This window comes from Quercus robur, chromosome 6, assembly GCF_932294415.1.
Source record: "Quercus robur chromosome 6, dhQueRobu3.1, whole genome shotgun sequence".
NCBI classification, from domain to species: Eukaryota; Viridiplantae; Streptophyta; class Magnoliopsida; order Fagales; family Fagaceae; genus Quercus; species Quercus robur.
The window spans coordinates 2,558,409-2,578,977 of record NC_065539.1 but is presented as its reverse complement, the minus strand read 5'-3'; the positions used below and the strand labels follow the sequence as shown (position 1 = coordinate 2,578,977).

The window sequence follows — 20,569 nt, the reverse complement described above, 5'->3', positions numbered from 1 at the left end:
ATGAAGATAATCGTCTAATTGATCGGGAATGATAGTTATCACATAATAGTAGTTATTGCATATATGTGTCTCGACAAGGTCGCCTACCTCTTTTTTTTTTCTTTTTTTTTTTTTTTTTCTTTTTTTTTTTTTTTTTTTTTATGCTTTTCGGCTAAAAATAACTATTCGCACATAAATGTTAATGACCATGTGATCCTCACGTGTTTTCATTCAAATGGTTCTGCAATCTCTATTTGGCTCTTAATAAATTGATAATAGGCTTAATAACCAATAATATGACGTCACTTATATTCTTCTAAGAGCTTCATGGCAGTTTAATTCACATATTAAAGGTGAACACGTGTGCCATTATTTATTATTTATCGGTCCAACAAGTTCTACTCCTTCAAATTCAATACATAGCCTGATTCCATCTCTCGATTAGCCCAAATATCTCATTTAAGTTAAACGTATTGCCAAGCAAAATTATTTCCTCATATCAGACGGCCTTTCACTTTGTATTACAAACTTACAATTAATTGACCAAGTCCCTTGAAGCTAACTCCAAACTAGTCTCCCATGTTACGCAAGCTTCTCTTCGTTTTAGATGGAGACGTCAAGTGGACAGTGATGAAAGGATTTTAGCTCAGAGGTCTCCTTGAGAGTATGGAGTTGCATGCTTTGAAGTTTCAATTTCTAATGCATTTATCAAAGAAAGAACAAGAAACGCTTAGTTTTTAAGTAATTATAGAGAAGTGCTATGTCCATAATATTTTTATAACACTTTCACAACAAATCATAGGTGATTAGTTGTTATTAGTTCAAATTTAAACCTATCACTAAGATTACTTTTTTACCCCAACAATAATAACCTGTAACAACTTACCACTTATGATTTGTTGTAAAAATATTGTGAAAATGTTGTGAACATAGTATTTGTTGTTAATATATTATTATATTATCTGAGCTGGATGGGAGAGAGAAGAAAAGAGTAGATTTTGTTTTATTTCATTTTTTGCCAAAGAGTTTGGTTCTGGAGCATAGAGGATGACAAATAGAGAGAAAAAGAAAGAAGATTTTGTTTTGTTTTTAATTTTTGGCCCAAGATACATTATCCATGGGCTCGGCCCAGAATTTTATAATTTATAATTTTTGGCCCAAAACAAAAAATCAAATATTTTGGCCCATGCAGGTCTCGAACCTGCGACCTTCGCGTTATTAGCACGACGCTCTAACCAGCTGAGCTAATAGGCCACTTGTCGAAAGTGTGAGAAATTGTTCACTTTGTATTAATAAAAAATGAGGGCGAGTTATATATTTTAACAAACACAGGTTAACCTTCATTCATAATTCATTGGTAGGTGAGTTCACAAGTTCAAACCGTAGAGCGGAGAATAAAGAATTTCGGGCATGAAAGATAAAGAAGATTACGAGGTACTGTTTAATTTTCATTCCTTGGAGTTGTACTATATTTCTTCTGTTTCAACTTTCATTCTAATCTCTACACACTAACTCTCTCAAGATCAACCCTCATATTTAAACCAAACATTAGCAAAATCGTCTACTTTCTCGTTTTAGGTTTTTGTTTTATTTTAAATTTAAGGAAAAAAAAAAAAAAAAATCCCAAACACTATACACCTCCTGATTCCATTGCTTAGTTTTAAAACTATAATTCCATTTTTGCCCAACATGTATAGGAAATTGAAGATTTGGATAAAATACAGGAGCCCTAAAATTCCATCCAATTCTAAATCCAAATCCAAATCCAAATCCAAAGCCAAAACCCCTGTTTGGTTGTAAGGGTAAATTAGGGAAAGAATTTTCAATTCCTTACCTAAGCACTTGTAGTAGGCATTTTGATTTCCTGTGAGTGTCTATAAATGGTTTAAACTTGAAAGTGTTGAGTTCATAGTTATATATGTGTTTCTGTGGAAGTTGTAATATACATCAAGTAAATCCCGTATTCATTGCCATAAATCAAAATTTTGATTGAAAATTTATGAGCTTTTGGGTTCCTCATGTTTAGTATAAAAAAAAAATAGAAAAAAAAAAATCCTTTTTGTAGTGTTTGATGCTTCCTTGATTTACTTTTGGGAAATGATGAATCACATTAGTATAGCTATTTCGGACTTAGTTTCGGACTCTCTTGCCATTGTGTGCACAGATGTATACAGATTACCGTCTGTATGTTTTATAAGAATGGAAGAAGTGTGTACATAGGAAGTAACTGTGGTCAAAAGACTCAAAACTCAAAAGGAAATTGAATGGAATTCCCTTTTGTTGTTTGGCCTCTGTACCTTGGTTTTATTCTTACTCCGGAAGAAAGACAAAGAAAGAAAGAAACAAAGAATTGTCTATGAATGGAGATATCATGCTTGATAACCTATTTGCTTGATTTTGTATCTGTCCTTCCTGTCTGTTGAGTGGCATTGGATTTCTCTGGGGGCAGGGTGCACCATTGGTCATTCTTTAAAGTGGGAAGCTATAATCAACCATATGCAATATTAGGTACAAAACATTGGAAGAAAATGGGTAAAATACAGGTCAAATACAAACACACACACACACACGGACACGTATGTATAGATTAACAAAATTGATTTTGGCAAATATATGTGCAAGGTTATTGGTCTATGCCATGGTTTACCCTTTAGTTATTATTATTATTTTGAATGATAGGGATCCTCTTCAAGGCAAGTTCCTTTAAACCCACCCTCATCAAGTAAACCCCAGATGCATGACCTCACCCACAAGAACCATGCACCAAGTAAATTTAAGACTTGATCCCAGGACCTTGAGGAGCACACCCCAAGGCCTACCAATCCAAATAACCTGTGTAGGGCTGTAAACGAGCCAAGTCAAGCTAATTATTAAAGGTTCAAGCTTGTTTATTTAATTTTCTTTCAAACACAAGCCAAGCTCAAGCTCATCACCAAACAAGATCATATGTTCAAGCTTAATTTATTTTCTTGTCAAACAAGCTCAAGCTTATTCACAAGTTCGTTGATTAACTTATTCTTTTCTCATATATAGTAAAATCATTACTAATTTTTTTCACCTCTTCAGAAATCAATGAATTTTGCTTCAAACAGACTATTTATATTATTAACAAACTATGAATAATAATTTTATATCATATGAACCTATTTACAAACTTTTATAAATCCAATCTCAAGTCTATGTAAGTATAAACAAGTATTTTCCCAAGCTAAGCTCGAGCTATTCATAAACACTTGGTTCATTTATAGCCTAAAATAGTGGCAGCCTTGAGATGAGAGTTTAAACTTTAAAACTTTATCATCTCATATTTCTGTATCCCAATAACATATTTGATATATTTAAACATATGCTAATGCTGGAAGGGTTTTATTAGAATAGTTGCATAATTTCCTCTCCTATTGTCTATTTTTCTGTGCCATTCAATCATCAAAAATACAATTTGAATTGCAGAGTGAAGAGAAAAAGCAAGCTGCTGCTGATGTTTTGTTTCAGTATTCAAAATTTGTGATGGCATGTATTGGAAATCAAGTTCGACCTTGTGACTTGAGATTGCATTTAATGAAGGTATTTTGGAGATTCTTGTTTAAGTTACTTGTTGGGAACAGTAGCAGTTTTATTTCCTTTGGTTTTATTTGTTTATTACAAAAATATGTTGGAATAAGTCTAGGCTTTTCCCTTGTGGAGGAATGTTATGAAGAATTTAAACATAGTTCATCTGATAGGAGCAATAGGCCAGTGGGACTTAAAGCCCTTTCTGATTGTTATTTCTTACCCAGCCTTGTTAACTTCTTTTTCCCTTTCAGGAGATTTCCGGGATGCCAACTTCTCTGAAGAGAGAATCATCCCAGGCAGCAGCTTCTCCTGATGCAATGGGTGAGTCATCAAGCTCAGGTACAGCTAGAATTGATAAACCAGACAGGGTTTTTGGCAGCCCTGATGCATAGAGTTCTTGTTCTGTTTGAGAGATTTGTATAATTGGAGAATGTCACATAGCAGAAGTTGATGCTTTATTTCATATGTGGATGTTTGGATGACTTTCTATATGTAAATTCTAATGCCTAGTTTATTCTTTTGTCCACAAATTTCTTGCTCAAGAAAGCGTCACTTGTGTGTAAGTTTGATCGTAATAATAAGCTTGGTTGGGTTTGGCTAATTGCTTAAGGCTGCATTGGTTTTTTTCCACTTACAATGGAAAAATTTACTGTACATCGGCTGCATGTAATACCACATCCTTACTGGGGGAAGGGAAGATTTGAATCCAGATTCTTCTTCGAGAATTGGTCAGTGCCATTGAGTTCCAGGCTTCATTGGTGTTTGTACTTCGTAACCCACTTTACTTTAGGGCTTGGTATGTGCGTGATATTCGGATCACAACAATGTCTGTAAACGTGGGTGGTCCTACTTATTAAGGTTATGCTGGAATCGAGGCCTAGATTTATGTGTACTTTGTAGACCTCTATCCTTTTGGGCTGGTGAGTGTAGATTGAATATTTAGGTTCACGACGTCTATAAATGTGGGTAGAAATTGGGCTCTACCCATTAAGCCTTTGTTGGAACCGCCCACACACATGCGCGCACAGACATACATGTTTATTTATATAAACTATGCATAAAAGATAAGTTAATGCATCAAAAAGTAAACAATATTTTATTAGTACAAAATTTGGTACGTGTTAAAAATATATCTAATAGTTAGATTTTTAAAATATTAATCCAATAAAAAGTTATTAACAATCTAATAATGGGATTTTTATTGGATACAAGTTTTAACAAATTAGCTAATAAATTAGATTTTTTTTTTAATATTTTACATGCTTGCAAAATTTCAATATGATATGAGATCAATAACAAAGCCATTAATTGAATGTTTAAGTTTCAAATTTTTTATATTTAAAATTGTGCATAAAAGATAGGCTTCTAGATTCGATAATAAATTTGATTCTTCAAAAAAAAAAAAAAAAAAAAAAAGATTGAATGGTAAATAGAATCCGATTGGAACAAAAAACTTGGCATACGTGTCAAGAAAATATAAAAAAAAATGTAATCTAGTAAGATGTAACATATAAAATATAAAACTTATTTTTTATGCATAAATTTAAACTACAAAATTTTGAAATTTAAATATATTATTGATTACATGATTATTAATCTTCAATTGTCTTGAAAATTTGCAAGCATAAAAGGATTTTAGAAGAAAATGTAATCCAACATGTTTAATCAAAATTTGCATCCAATAGAAAAATATTTAGTGCAGTAACTTTAAGTAAAGTTATACCACTATGAGAGAGAGAGAGAGAGTGCAAACATGATTTCCGTACAAGTTACAACATGACCTCTAATTTTTGCAACATATCAAAGCACAACTTCCACTTAGATAGGAATAGGATTTTGGTTTTGATTTATGGTGGGAGGGAGTGACAATTAGTGTTCATTTGTACTTCTAGTATTTAGTTTTTATATGCAACTTTTTAGAACCTTTAGCATACTTTAGCATATTTTCAGCCAAAAACAATCAATAAAAGTTAAATAAGTTGATGTCAAATGCAAACTAATGGATTAGATTACCAGCAAGCTTTTAACATCTTCTTTTTTGTCCTTGTTGTCGTAAAATAAAGGAACTTTTATTTTTTTTCTTTGATAACATATTTTTTGTGGGTTCCACTATTATGTTTTTGGTTAAAAAGTCAATACAATTAACTGAATGCGAGTCTCACGTTATGATTTTTCTCAAAATGTCAAGTACTTTTTTGCTTATTGCGGGTTTAGCAAAAATTATCTTAACTATAGTTCACAGACCCTATTCCATGACGAGACTTCAGGGATGTTTGGTGATAATTTCATCAACCTACTTCTATGATTAATTAAGGAAATAATTATAATTATAATTATTTTAAGAGTATATATGTTCCTCCCTTTTGAGATAGTGGCATGCAAGGTGAGACGACATTTCACAGAGGGTGAGGGATGGGAGGTATTAGATTGGAGAAGAAGATAAGTAGATGCACTTACACTTGACTATCTATCATTGTATTTTCAGTATTAGATTACACATATAGTCTCTGAAATATATTAAGCTTTCATTGCAGCTATCGTAATCTTGTTTCTCTTTTCGTCACTGTGCTGGGCACATCAAAGAATATTAGAATAGATATATACATACACACAATGTGGTTTGGTATAATTTTTTTTCAGTGAGATCAGTGGTTTGGTATATAATTGAAATTGATACATAACAAAAGTTGCCTTAATGATAAGACGGTATGAAAATGAACGTTGCTCCTATTATAACTTCCTTTCTTCACAAGTTATGAAAAATGTGTTACACAGGATGTGATGCTAATAAAGAAGAGTGCTGCGGTCTGGTGCATGAATCTCAATCCCTGTCTCGGCCCCCCTATACACCCACTGTCTCTTTCTCTCTTCACGCACACACAGCAGCTATATCATGTATTATTGCTTCGGTAGTTGTCATTCCACTGTGATTGACAAGACCTGCATGCGTGCAGATGTTGAGCGCAGTTTTTCTTTCTTGTCAATACTCTTGGCTCTTTAAACCAATAAAAAACCGAGATACAATAAAATATCATAATAACTTTACTAACGCTGAAATGTCAAATCATCAAACCCCAAATGTTATAAACTTTGTTTATGTACCTAAAACATTTTTAAGAGGCTATTAAGCTACTGGTAGAATTGGCATGTTCAATAGATTATATTCTTTTGAGATGTGCCAGCATGCGTGTATATTTGTGTCATAACAAAATTTATAATTGCTGAGTTGATAAACCATAACAAGTGTACTATGCAAATTACGTCAATAATAATCCCGTGTGAAATTGTTGTTGTATTGATCATAATCTATCATCTTAATAGTTTATTGTGTTTTTAATTTACCATATTTTCATTAGCAATAAATGTAACTTTGAATTTCTTAAACTCATGGATTGGAGTTAGTATGAATAGGATTTTAAAAATTGTGATTAGCATATGAGACAAAATGCTAAATGATAATTAAATTGATATTAAAGACCTTATTCTTGAGATTTGACTTCATATTTAGAAAGATGTGATTCAATAATGCCTTAATGAAGAGAACTTTAGATCTTTACACACTAAGATTACTAAATTATGATAAGTTGATTAATGAGAAAAATGCAAAATAACAACTATTGATAGAAGACAGTAAGTTGCAATTAAGAGATCTACAAAACTACAAGTTTACTAGAAAGTAAAGGGATTTAGAGATCTACCAAGCTACGAGGCTACCAAATTATATTGGCAAGAAACAGTGAACTATAATTAAACTAAGGATTTCAAGGATCTTGTTGAATTACTAACTACTAACTTGCTTTGAAACTAGCAGTGCTTCATAAATAAAAGAGTGATGATTATAAACAGAGTACTTAATTATATTGACAGCTTACAATAATCCTAAACTAGAAACAAAGGAAATAGCATTACAAGTGAGAGAAGTTTCTATTGAAAGAGAGGTACGATGTGTGTGTTTTATTCTTCAAAAATAAGTCATTTATTATTTATACTTGTGTTCTTGACGGTTATTGATAGTTTTTTTTCGTGCCATGTAACATCTTTACCTTCTTTTTTTTTTGAAACCAACATCTTTACCTTTCACTCCAACGACACTTGACAACAATTTAAAGCATGTTTCCCTCATTCACACGTTTTTTGTTACTATCCTATCCAACAGCAACATTTGTAGATTATCGACATTATAATCGACATTAGGAATGTTATTTTGGAGGGAACTCTTTGGTCACCATAAGGGCACCAATGTCTATAGAACAAGGCCACTACTTTAAAATAGGACATATGATAGATGATGTAAAGTGTAGGTTGAGAAGGATTAGAGAAGTTGGCATATATCTCATGTTGGTAGGGAAGGAAGGAAACAAGGTTGCCCATAAACGTAACAAGGCCCGCATGCTCAATACAATTGGAAGTGAGAGAGTATGGTCGAAGATACTAATAATGTAATATTGACAATGATGTACCTCCCGTTTCCTCTTTAATGAGTTACCAAGTATTTTTTATTTTTTATTAAAAATAAATAAATCTTTTACACAACATGATTCCTATATATATTAAATAAAGTACTATTCACGATTTTACAATCTTAACAAATTTTAAATTTAGTCTATACGAAATGTACAATAACAAGTGTGTGATAATATATTACTCATTAAATAAGAGTGAGACTTGTGTTTAGTGGACAATTCTACTAGACATGTTAGGATACTGACACGTGTCCAAAACTAGGCACGTATCTATATTTCAATGTGTCCAGTGGAACTAGCCATTGGACACAAACTCAACCCTTAAATAAAGGGGTTAAACTTGTTATATACAAACTGTTTTACACATACTCCTTATGATTTCAAATACTTTTTCACGCGTAAAACAATTTAGGTGTAATAAACGCTATTGGAATTAAAATTATATAGGCAGCACACCAAAGGGCAATCTTGTCCCTCGGAATTATATGCAGGTGTTTTAAGTACTTGTACAAGAAGTTTGCGATGCATTCATTCTACTTCTTTCTTATTTTTACCCTTTTTTTTCTCCAAGTCCAACTCTTCTTCGATTACTTTAAAATCCAATTAGACTACCAGTATTTGAAGTGGTAATTCATCACTTAATAGCTTTCGACTATATTGAGTTAGCTTTTGAAAATGAATCAGCTTGCAAGGTCACCATTTTCATTATAGTTGTGGAAACAGTCACTCTTTGTTCCCATTTGCTGAGTAGTTAAACATTTTCAATCGTATTGAGTTTTAATTAGAAGCTCAATGAAAAAAACACTAACCAGTTAGACTAGTAGCTGGGGGTTTCTCAACGTTGATTGATATCATGGACAGATAATTATATATATGGACCATAACCCTCGTTTAAGAGATGGATTAACTCCCATTAATTCAAAGGTATGTATGTGTGGATATGAGAGAGACGGAAGCACTACGGCAATATTTTCTGCAACCATCTTAATTTCACTCTACCAATACAACCAAACAATTATTGTTGCAACTTGCTACCCACTCACAAATCCATCAAAATGATTCCCTTACATATATACACCCACTCACTCTCTCTCTCTCTCTCATTGTTATAGATGATTGGGATAGCTTACCTACTCCTTGTGAGTCATTTTCCTGTCTTCTTCTCCTTCTCTCTCATGATCATAGCTTTATCTATTACCATTCTTCCAACAGAATCTTTCAGTACAAAAAGAATAAAGAAGAAACATAATCTATCTGGTGAATGGTGATAGATCAATGTTTCTATTACCAGTACCATTACAATGATGATGGTAAAGAAATGGTATTAAATTACTTACCATATATATATAAAGGACACACAGCACACTTCAATTTTCCGTTGAACAAGTTGGTAGTTCATAAGCATGGACTACTTTCAGCATAGATCAATTTTATACATAATCAAGCAAAGCAGAAACCCCAGAGAGATAGAGAGAGAGAGAGAGAGAGGGAAAGATAATTTAACAATATTAATCCCTTTTAAAATTGATTTCTCCATGCCAGGAGAGCTATGCATCCAACTTCAAATCCTTCCTTTCAAAAAAAAAAACAACTTCAAATTCACTTCCTCACCAAGCTTCTGCAATCAAGAGTCGCATATTCTTCAAAAATCATTAGTACTATTGCTACTACTCCCACAAGTGCAATATTTACTGTTTTCTAGTCCCAGGCTGCAGTAGAAACAGACTTTCTTTTCTTTTCTCTCCAATGGCAAAGGTGGATGTTGGTTGGGAGGGCCTATTCTAAGCTCAAGATTCAATTCTGTTAAACTTTTTTCAACTGGGTTCTTCTCAATTTTGCACCCAAACCCATCCATGAACTTCTCTCCTTTGTCAGTGTCAGTGTTAATCGGTTTGTGAGTCAAAGGGTCAATCCCTCTGCTCAATAACTTCCTCCTTAAATGGCTATTCCAGTAATTCTTGATCTCATTATCCGTTCTTCCTGGTAACCTTGCTGCTATCAGGGACCACCTTGTACCAAACAAAACCACTGTTTTGTTAGAACTAGAAGCTGAATAGCACTGCATGCTCCTATAGATATTGAGACCATTCATGCATTTGTGTAGGATTTAACAACTTAATCTTCACCAAGAGCCTTATTGCTCGACTGGCATCTCCAAATGTTTCCATTGGAGACGCCCAGGATTCACATCCCCCTTTCCATTATAACTATAAAATTATCAAAAAAATAAAATAAAAACCTTAATCTTCAACACTTACTTGTTACCAAGGAGGCTGTGTAGCTTAATGATGAAGTCGTCTTCTTCATTTGTGAAATTACCGCGCTTTAGATCAGGGCGAAGATAGTTAATCCAGCGGAGACGACAACTCTTGCCACAACGAAGAAGGCCTGCAGCCTTGGGAATTTGGCGCCAGCAGCCCTCCCCATGAGCTTTGATATAGGCAATGAGTCTTTGATCTTCTTCTCTAGTCCAAGTTCCCTTGTTAGTGTGAGATTTATCACAACAAGGAGACCTACCCATGTTATGGTATAAAGAACACGATTGATATTACTACTCTTATCACTAGCTAGGCTGAAGTGGCTGTGCCTGTCACTTGCGTAGTTATCAGTGGTGAGGAGTAGCTAGTTCGGTGCATATTTGCCTATATATTGGAGTTAAGCCTTCCAGTGTCACTGAGGGTTTACTTTTATAGGATCAAGGTTGGTGCAATTTTACTTTCATGTTTTACTTAATCTTGTTTCAGTTAGTTTATGATTTGTCACTAATTAAGTCTCAAGTACTCTAAATTCTTTCCCTAATTAGTCCACCAACTGCATAATTATATTTTACCTTTTTTGTTATGACGTACATCATCGGATCTTTAGGTGCGATTATGTCAAATTTTTTTCTTTAATATTAAGTTATTTATATATTTACCTCACAAACACCCCCATCCCCATTAAAAAGGAGAAAGTGAATGGCTAGGCAAGTAAGCCTCTTAACAGTAATTGCTTCTAGATGTGAGCTTGGTAGGCTTTGGGGACCTGTCTTTCACTCTCTAGCTAAGATCATCTGTAAAAAGTATAGAGTACTGGATGTAGCCGACACCAGTAGAAGGAGAGAGAGCTATCAGTACCTATAAATATTAGAATTAGGTTGGTATTTGTGTTGTAATCTGTGACATAATCCTGAACCACAAAGTCACAAACATGGCATGGCAAATGCTATGCGAGAAAATTTTCGAAGAATATGGTTGACATGAAAAAAATCTTCTGTCAATGATTGTTCTATTGTTATTTAATTGTATCTCAGCATGAAATGATTGGTTTCCTAGTACTATTTTATTTTTTCAACACAAATGGAATTGACCATGCTTAATTTTTTTTTTTTTTAATAAGATTTTAATTTATCTATATATTACTAAAAGCTGAAGCGTGGCATTTATTATTACTAAGCTCCTATTGTGCCACCTGATCGTCAAGTCATTCGTCACATAATTATTATTTATTGTTTATTCCTTTTTTTTTTATCAAAAAAAAAAATATATATATATATATATATAAATAGATTATTGACTTTACATATTCATCTTTGTCAGTTTTAACATCTATATATATATTTCTTTTTTATTTCCAATTTTCCTATAATTTTTTTTTACATTCACTTTTCTTTTTTTCTTTTTTTAATATTTACACTTTCTTCAACTTTTCTTTTTTCCTTATCTTTACATCTCCTCATTACCCTTTACTTTAATATTGCTATTCATCTTTCTTTATTTGTCTCTTCTTGTCCCTTCCCTCTTACTATCTATATATTATTAAAAGCTGAAGCGTGGTATTTATTACTGCTGAGCCCCTGTTGCGCCACCTCATCGCCGTGTCATTCGCCACATAATTATTATTTATTATTTATTCCTTTTTTTTACAAAAAAAAATATTTATATATATAAATAGATTATTGATTTTACATATTCATCTTTGTCAGTTTTAACATCTATATATATATATATATATATATTTTCTTTTTTATTTCCAATTTTCCTATAATTTTTTTTACATTCACTTATTTTTTTAAAAATATTTACACTTTCTTCAACCTTTCTTCTTTCCTTATCTTTTCATTTCCCCACTACCATTTACTTTAATATTGTTATTCATCTTTCCTTTTATCTTTCTTTATTTGTTTCTTCTTATCCCTTCCTTCTTACTATAAATTTGTCACTCTTTTTCATTCTTTGCATAGTTTTCTCTCACAAAAAGGTTCTCTCTCTCTCTCTCTCTCTCTCAATGTTTTGGTGGATTTTTATTTTTTATTGCATCTCCGCTTTAGGTTGATAAATTTTTTTGTTTTTAAGAACTCTAATTTAGGTTGATACGATTTAGTTTTGGGTTTTAAGTTATTGTTATTATTATTATTATTTTGCTCTTTGATTGTTAAATTTTATCCGATTACATTATAAAAAAATTAAAGATAGTAGATAAAAATAAAATAGTATTCCATTACATAGCATAATTTGGATAATTTGGTGTTTTTTGTTATATCTTTTCTTTTTCTTTTTCTTTTTTCCTCTTCTATTTTACTCAATATTGAAATTCAACCACATCCTCCTTATCATTAAATTATTTATATTTTCTTTCTCTTTTTGTTTTAAAAAATAAAAATGTAATATTTTACTTAAATTCAAATAAAAGAAAATTATGCTCATCAAATTGTACTCATTTTTTTTTAACATTTACACTTTCTCCCACCCTTCTCCTTCTCTTTACCATTTCATCTCCACAAACATTCTACCTTGATATCACTCTTCCTCTTTCCTTTTATCTTCCTTTATTTTGTTTCTTTTTATTATCATCCTCTTAGTATAAATTTGTTATTCACTCTTCCATTCTTTATATAATTTTCTCTCACAAAAAAGTGGTTATTTCCCACTCTTTCTCCCTCAATTTTTTGGTGGACTTTTTTTTCTTGCATCTCTATTTTAGCTTGATAAAGTTTTGTATTCTTTGGAACTCTATTTTGGTTGATGGGATTTAGTTTTGTGTTTTAAGTTTTTTATTTTTTATTTTTTTATGACTTTGATTGTTAAATATTATCATATTGCATTACAAATAATTAAAAATATTATATTACATAGAACTATTTGGATAAGTTAGTGTTTATTGTATGTATTTTATTTTTATTTTTTTCTTATATAATTTTATTTAACATTTAAACTCAGCCACATCCCTCATATATATCATTATTTATATTTCCACTCATTTTTTATTTAAAAAATTTTAAAATATAATATTTTGCCTAAATTAAATAAATAAATTGTCGACATTAAGTGGAGTAATGCTAGGGAAACACTCATTCTCACATCCAATGTATCAAAGAAAGAATGAAATAGAAAACAAATCAAGTTAGAAACACTAAATTAAAAAAAAAAAAAAAAAAAAAAAAAAAAAAAAACACTAATAATGCATAATTAATGTCATAGAATCATCATCAAATTTTGGAAAACGAGAGAGAGAGAGAGAGAGGTGGTATAAGAAAAAAAAAAATCAATACAAAGTAATTAAGAGTAGGAAAAAAAAAAAAAAAAAAACCGTCAATTAGTAATCATTGATTGGAAAACAAAGAGGTTGTAAGGAGAAGTAAAAAATAAAATAGAGATTACCATATGTGGAGAATATTAAAAACTTTACAGTGTAGTAACATAAACCGTTAAATTTACTTAAAAATTAAATCAACAATCAACAATTAAATACAGTTATAGTACTAAGTTTAAATTTAAAACTAATCAAACTCTAACTATAAAAACCATATTAATCATAACTAAAAAAGTAACATAAACCGTTAAATTTACTTAAAAATTAAATCAACAATCAACAATTAAATACAGTTATAGTACTAAGTTTAAATTTAAAACTAATCAAACTCTAACTATAAAAACCATATTAATCATAACTAAAAAAGGGATGTTCTCTGATAGTAATAGAAATTAGATAAGAAATAAAGTTAGAAAATTTAAAAATCTATTTTTTGGCATTTCATTTAACCTTTTTTAATATATATATATATATATATATATAATTTTCATACACTATTACTTTCGAAAATCTAGTGAACAATGCTACCTCTCATTTATCGTCTTTGTTATGCAAATCATCAATTAGTAAATATATAATAATAGTAAAAAGCGTTATAAATGAGATCACTAAAAAAAAATCTAAAATTAATTAGCCACTATCATTATGGGGTAGTAGTCTATAATTTTACGCATCCAAAAAAGTTGAATATATAGAGTTTTCTTAAAAGTATGTGTAAAGATTCACTATATGTGTGTGTGTGTGTGTATAAAGGTAAAAAAAAAAGGTATATTTAAGATTTTTATTAGACTCTAGCGCTCTGTTTGTTTCAGCATTAATGTTTTCTGGAAAATAGGTCATTTTTCAGAAAACATTTTTTGGAAAACTATCTCATTTTCCAATGTTTGGTAACAACCTTGAAAATGGGCTTGAGAATGTTTTCTAGTGTTTGGTAGGTACAAACATTTTTTGAAAAACTATCTTATTTTTTTGAAAAACTATCTTATTTTTTTAGAAAACTTTTACCATCCCACACCTTTGTAGCAGATAGCTTTCTTAGCTTCTTGTCATGATTGAGCATGGCACTTACACTATTAACCACCAAAATTATGCAATCAATATCCACTAGTAACAATAGCAAACCAATCATTCCATATTAAAATAATTTTTAGCCAACAAAAGGACTAAAAGTTGCTTCCAAATCCACATGCCCATGAAACAAAAGGGCTAAAAGTTGCAAACCAATACCCATTATAATGATCTCAAAACCTACAAACTAGACGCCAAATAGTCTGATAAATACCAAAATGCCAAATTGTCCAAATAGAAAAGCATAAATTCTAACAAAAATGCACCTACATAATCAAAATTGGCTTAAATAGTTGTCAAAGAAGTTCTGCAGCCATTGTCTACGGAGCTTGTCATTTTTCAACATGAATGACCTTGCTTGTTTTTCATCCCCATTCAAATGGTCAAATGCAGATGCAAGCATATTTTCTTCAAATCCATCCATCTTCATAACTTCTTCATAAAGACTACCAAAATTTAGCTAATTTTCAGAAATCTTTTCTATTGCAGAAGCAACCTTACCAAGTTGTATGGACAAATCTTGGTAAACAGCATCTTCAATCATAGTAGCATGACTTCGTTTCCTGTGAGACCTTGTTTAATTTGAGGCCACATGTGAGGGATCAACTTGCTTCTTTTTGGATATGTCATCAACATCAGCATCAACAAGCGGAGGTGAGTCATCCAATGCTTCTACACCTATATCACCTACTCCCTTGGAAAAACCTCCTGTAGCCATATCATTACCCACAACCAAAGCCATCTCATCAAACATCTCAATTTTCTTGTTTAGAAATTGTGCATGATTTGGATGTGCTTATGTAAAGAAAGGAAAAGAAACAATTAAAAAAAAAAAAAGAAAGGAATAGAGCCAAAAACTAATATGAGAGCAATAAGAATAATGAAAAATTTTAAACTTTACAATGATACAGACTAAAAAGTTTCTACCTATAAAATAAAAATAATAAAAGTTTCTTACCTCGACTTCTTCATCATATACTGTCCTATCACAGGTGATCATTTTCAAATCATCATTCCATCCAAACCCACTTTTCTTATTACGAAGTAATGCAATTGTATTCCAATTGGTTTTAAGTGTTTTAAAGCGATGTTCCACATGCTTTGGAGTACATTCAGTCATAAATTTCTCAGTAATTGCTTCAGCTACTTTAGCATATGATGCATGTTTAAATGTGTTGGATTGCTTGTTTTCATGAAGAGCCTCATCTGCAAGTATCTCAAGTAATAAATTCTGCATTGGTTGTGACCACCTGAAGTTGGTCTTGGTGTCCTTGACCTTCTGAGTATCCTTTTTATTTCCCATTGCAATTCTATTACAATGATATTCACAAGAAAAATGAGACAAAATGAAAGAAGAATATAAATAATATTCAATACAAAATATGAACTAGGGTTGTGCATGCCAAACAAAAATAATTGTAACATAAAAGTCTTGATAATATGAAACCAAAAAAAAATCCAATACACAACCAACTAATATAAAGAGTATGAAATCACTCCATAGCATTATAATCCTCCCACATATTACGACAGATATCATCTCGTATTTGAACCCATTCTCTATTTTCTTCTTGGACTTCCCTTTGTGATTGTTGGACTCTTCTACTTGTACTGTCATTTGCAAGTGGACTACCACGAAGCCCATTGTTCATAATAGAGTCTAAAGGGTCAACTCCTATGATATGATTGTGAATTATGCAACAAGCTAAGACTACATCCACTTGTGTTGGGAATGACCAAAAAGGTTCTGCATCTAACACACGGAAACGTTTCTTCAAAACCCCAAAACAACGCTCAATGCTAGTGCGTAAAGAAGAATGGCGAAGATTGAATAATTCTTTGTCATTTCTTGGCGGGTTATCACTAAACTCTTTCAAATGGTAACGAACACCACGATAAGGGGATATAATTCCTTTCCGAACTCCATAACCAGCATCACCAAGATAATATTTACCTACACGTTCATAATCAGAAGGAAAAAAAATCACTCCAAAAGCTATTATCCATAATAAAATCACTTTCTATTCCTATAATACCTTCAGGAATTTTTAATCCTCTTGGCCTAGAGAGTGCATCATTTAAGACACGTGAATCATGGGCACTTCCTTCCCAACCAGCTAATACATAAGTGAATTTTAAGCCAAAGGTAGCAGCAGCGAGGACATTTTGTGTTGTTCCATCCTTTCTGCTGCGAAACCTTCCTTGTATTTGAATTGGAATAGATGCACGAACATGAGTTCCATCAATAGCTCCCACACAATCCTAATTACGACCAATATAAGTTACATTTATCTTATATCTTTATATGTATATAAAAAAAAGAGGAAAATAAAAGCCTATGGAATTTACCTTAAAATAGGAGTTAAACCTGCTGCTATTTCTTATCTCCAAGGGTGTATCTTTGTCAGGCTCTCTAATCATGTGTTTGTATAATTGCAAAATAGCTCTAAGGACATGCCTAAAGTATCGGTGCACTGTCTCAACTGATCTATAAAACCTCCCACCAACAACTCGAAACCTCACATCATGTCCAATAGTGTGTAAAAAAATTAACACTTGTTCTTTAATGGACATATGAATGGTCTCTTGAAGTAGATTATTCTCACTCAAAATTTTGCATAGCGCATAAAAAGCAATAGGTCTCATCCTTATATGATGGAGACAACGCATATCACCTCTACAAAGAATATCATTCATATATGTCTCTCTTTCATACTCTCGATTAACATGAGGTTCTCTAGGCATAATTCTTCTAGATCTTAGTCCTTTCAAAAGAACAACACCCAAAGCAATAACAGATGTAGCTGCCCCCATTATGGCAGCAGGAAGTGATGGGTTATCCATCTATATTTCCCAAAAAAAAAAAAAAATGATGAGTATGAATTAAATGTGTACTTAAAGAAAGCATTCATATATATAGGTACATCGAGAAATCACTTCATAAAAAAAATTAACACTTTAAGTTTGATGAGACAAAACTATAAGGTAACAACATTATCACTCCATAAATACTAGAAACCAATGGCGGCTCTAGGAAATTTTTCTAGGGAGGTCATTGAGAAACTTAAATTAAACAATCGTTTAATTTATAAAAAAAAAAAAAAAAAAAAAAAAATTGAATATATTGAATTATTGAAAACAAAAACACACAAATACATAAAATTTTACAATTTTTTTCTATGAGTTTTTATATTTTAAAATCATCTCATTATAGTTCTATTATCAGTTCTCATTATCTATTGTCAATATAAGTATGACCATGTTATTTTGTTAAATTTGTATAATATTTTTGTTTTTATGCAATTGTGGTTATATATTTATCATTTTTTTATAAAAATATTTTAAACTAAATAAATAAATAAAAACTCAATTCCACTTACACTATATAACTATTAACTTACACAACCACACTCATCCTTTCATAAATAATACAATAAGTTGTTGTTTGATTGTGAGATAAACTGATATGAGATCAGAATGTGTAAGATTTAAAACAAAGTGTGCAAAAATAATTTTAAAAGTATTAATTTAGTAAAGCAATATATTATATATATATATATATACTTTTTTTTTTTCAGGTCAGGGGGTTCATTTGAACCCCCTGAAATGTATGTGCAGCCGCCCCTGCTAGTAGAAACAATAACTATTGAGTTTGTTATTAAAGGCTAAAAATTGACAAGGTAATAGATGGTGAAGGAGGGACGTTTGCCCTTAAAAACAATCTATTTCTAGACCACGTTTTGACTGGCTTACAAACACTCTGTTTCTGGACCGAGAAACAGAGCATTGCTCCTAATGAAAACAACAACAACAACTGGCTTACAAGCACTCTGTTTCTGGACCGAGAAACAGAGCATTGCTCCTAACGAAAACAACAACAACAACAACAAAATCTTTAATAATTTTAATTCCCTACACATTGAGAGAGGATTCTAATGTGACTAACATGAAAATATATATGGACAAAACCTCCTCTTCTATATCTCTATCATGGCTGGACACATAGGCCTGAATATATAGAAAAGATACGTGCCAAGAGCCAAATAGTCATTAAATCACAGGTTTATTTCCAACGTGATTTTTGATGTTTTTGTATACAAAACATTTGACAATAATCACAGTGACATATAATTGAATAATGGCTACCATTGAAGATCTGGATAGTAAACCGTGTGAGCATAATTGAAATCAAGAACCTTACCGTGGGAATACTGCAAGGAACAGTTGTTGACCGTGGGAGACAGATAGAGAGAGATCTGTGAAAACTGAAAAGAGGAGAGACCAGAGGGGGAGAGACAGTGAGAATATGAGAGGAGAGAAAAAGCAAAGAGAAGGAAGAAAACTGAGAGCTTACCGTGAGACTGTGAGACAGAGGCGCCAAAATAGTTGTTTCCCGCGGCTGCAGAGGGTAAAGAAAAAAATAATATTTATAGGAGATGTGATGCGTGAGAGAGAGATTGTTTTCCAAAAAAAAAAATTGGAAAACATCCCATAGAAAATAAGCCTTGTTTTTATTAGGGTTTTCCGTTGACTAAAGATAGTTTTCTGTTGACTAATTTTTTTTTATGCTACCAAACACTAGAAAATGTGGAAAACTATCTATATAGATAGTTTTCCGGTGAAACAAACAGAGCGTAGGCTCTCTCTCTCTCTCTCTCTCTCTCTCTCGTTGAAGATCTATGGTTAAAAAAAATTGTGTAATATATATGTATATATATATATATATATATATGATTGAGTTCAAATTACAACTTTGTGTGATTTTTTTTTTTTTTTTTTGGTAGAAGGTAATTAAGAAACATTTTACATGACTTTAATTAATGTTATACTACTCAATATTTTGTCATTCAATTAATTTTTGACAAATTCATCATTAAATTATATTTTATTTGTTTACCCTCCGTACTAAAATTTTAAGATGATTTAAGACTAATAACTGTCTCATCCATAAAATACTTAAATTTTAAGTTTTTGTATACTTTAAAATTATTCATATATAAAAAATAAAATAAAAAACAGTTTATGGAACAAATAGTTAATAACATCTAATCAATCTATCTATCTATATATATATATATATATATATATCTAAAAATTGAAGGGTAACATTTATTATTGCTACGCTCCTATTGAGCCACATCAGCAGCCACATCATCTACATGTTTCTCACTTCTCTCCACTACTTCCAACCGTAACTTTTCTTTTACCTTTTCATCTCTCCACTACTCTCAACCTTAATGTCACTCTTCATCTATCTCTTTCTCTTCCTTTTATTTTGACTCGTCTTATCCTCATTCTATTATTATAAATTGACATTCTCTATCCCATTTTATACATATTTTCTCACATGAAAAAGGTTATTACTCTCTCTCTCTCTCTCTCTCTCTCTCTCTCTCTCTCTCTCTCTCTCTCTCATGTTTTATTTTTGTGTGAATTTTTTATTTTTTGTATCTCTACTTTAAATTGATGTATTTATGTGTTCTTTAGAATTTTACTTTAGGTTGCAATTTGGTTTTGTGTTTTTAAGTTTTTTTTTTTTTTTTTCTTTCCTATAATTGTTAAATGTTATTTTATTGCATATAAATATAGTTTACAAGAAAATAATGTTATTCTATTATATATCATGGCTTGAATAATTTGGTATTTGACTTCTGACAATATTTTTTATTTGATACTTCTTTTTCTCATTTTATTTTTTATTTCTCTCCCGAAAAATGTGATTACTCTCTCTCTCTCTCTCTCTCTCTCTCTCTCTCTCTCTATATATATATATATATATATATTCTTTTTTGCAACTTTACTTTAGGTCGATGAATTATTTTATTTTTTATATAATACTATTTTGGGTTAATACGATTTGGTAGTGTGTTTGATTTTTTAAATTTTCTGTCACAACTCACAAATCTTCTCTCTCCCTCTTTTAACTTTTGTTTGAT

The 20,569-nt window shown here is 31.3% G+C and overlaps 4 protein-coding genes and 1 non-coding gene across 5 annotated transcripts; 1 reads left to right on the top strand and 4 right to left on the bottom strand.

The window, feature by feature from the left end:
- Positions 1 to 1,159: 1,159 nt before the first annotated feature.
- Positions 1,160 to 1,233, bottom strand: TRNAI-AAU (transfer RNA isoleucine (anticodon AAU)). Its single transcript has one exon. It is a non-coding gene; the product is annotated as a tRNA-Ile (tRNA).
- A 19-nt stretch (positions 1,234 to 1,252) lies between these two features.
- On the top strand, positions 1,253 to 4,132 carry LOC126690577 (uncharacterized). The gene is made up of 3 exons (XM_050385780.1): positions 1,253 to 1,413; positions 3,430 to 3,543; positions 3,783 to 4,132. Exons 1-3 carry the CDS (start codon positions 1,390 to 1,392, stop codon positions 3,921 to 3,923), a joined length of 279 nt encoding a protein of 92 aa, XP_050241737.1. The 5' UTR covers positions 1,253 to 1,389; the 3' UTR covers positions 3,924 to 4,132.
- Positions 4,133 to 9,296: 5,164 nt separating this feature from the next.
- LOC126690576 (myb-related protein 308-like) lies at positions 9,297 to 10,718 on the bottom strand. Its single transcript, XM_050385779.1, has 2 exons — positions 10,253 to 10,718; positions 9,297 to 10,003 (listed from the first exon to the last, which is right to left on the bottom strand). The coding sequence occupies exons 1-2, from the start codon at positions 10,513 to 10,515 to the stop codon at positions 9,637 to 9,639; spliced, it is 630 nt and encodes a 209-aa protein (XP_050241736.1). The 5' UTR covers positions 10,516 to 10,718; the 3' UTR covers positions 9,297 to 9,636.
- A 4,492-nt stretch (positions 10,719 to 15,210) lies between these two features.
- Positions 15,211 to 15,936, bottom strand: LOC126689590 (uncharacterized). The gene is made up of 2 exons (XM_050384826.1): positions 15,592 to 15,936; positions 15,211 to 15,396 (listed from the first exon to the last, which is right to left on the bottom strand). The coding sequence occupies exons 1-2, from the start codon at positions 15,934 to 15,936 to the stop codon at positions 15,211 to 15,213; spliced, it is 531 nt and encodes a 176-aa protein (XP_050240783.1).
- Positions 15,937 to 16,126: 190 nt separating this feature from the next.
- LOC126689589 (protein ALP1-like) lies at positions 16,127 to 17,477 on the bottom strand. The gene is made up of 3 exons (XM_050384825.1): positions 16,983 to 17,477; positions 16,670 to 16,895; positions 16,127 to 16,587 (listed from the first exon to the last, which is right to left on the bottom strand). Exons 1-3 carry the CDS (start codon positions 17,475 to 17,477, stop codon positions 16,127 to 16,129), a joined length of 1,182 nt encoding a protein of 393 aa, XP_050240782.1.
- Positions 17,478 to 20,569: the final 3,092 nt, after the last annotated feature.

Excerpts from the sequence above, each read along its gene's own strand:
- LOC126690576 (XM_050385779.1), bottom strand. The coding sequence starts at position 10,515 with ATGGGTAGGTCTCCTTGTTGTGATAAATCTCACACTAACAAGGGAACT. Across the intron at positions 10,004-10,252 it reads CACAGCCTCCTTGGTAACAA|GTGGTCCCTGATAGCAGCAA; the intron begins GTAAGTGTTGAA and ends GTTTGGTACAAG.
- LOC126690577 (XM_050385780.1), top strand. The coding sequence starts at position 1,390 with ATGAAAGATAAAGAAGATTACGAG. Across the intron at positions 1,414-3,429 it reads AAGATAAAGAAGATTACGAG|AGTGAAGAGAAAAAGCAAGC; the intron begins GTACTGTTTAAT and ends TTTGAATTGCAG. Across the intron at positions 3,544-3,782 it reads TGAGATTGCATTTAATGAAG|GAGATTTCCGGGATGCCAAC; the intron begins GTATTTTGGAGA and ends TTTCCCTTTCAG.
- LOC126689590 (XM_050384826.1), bottom strand. The coding sequence starts at position 15,936 with ATGGGAAATAAAAAGGATACTCAGAAGGTCAAGGACACCAAGACCAAC. Across the intron at positions 15,397-15,591 it reads TATATGATGAAGAAGTCGAG|AAAATTGAGATGTTTGATGA; the intron begins GTAAGAAACTTT and ends TTTCTAAACAAG.
- LOC126689589 (XM_050384825.1), bottom strand. The coding sequence starts at position 17,477 with ATGGATAACCCATCACTTCCTGCTGCCATAATGGGGGCAGCTACATCT. Across the intron at positions 16,896-16,982 it reads GGTTTAACTCCTATTTTAAG|GATTGTGTGGGAGCTATTGA; the intron begins GTAAATTCCATA and ends GGTCGTAATTAG. Across the intron at positions 16,588-16,669 it reads AGGATTAAAAATTCCTGAAG|GTAAATATTATCTTGGTGAT; the intron begins GTATTATAGGAA and ends ATGAACGTGTAG.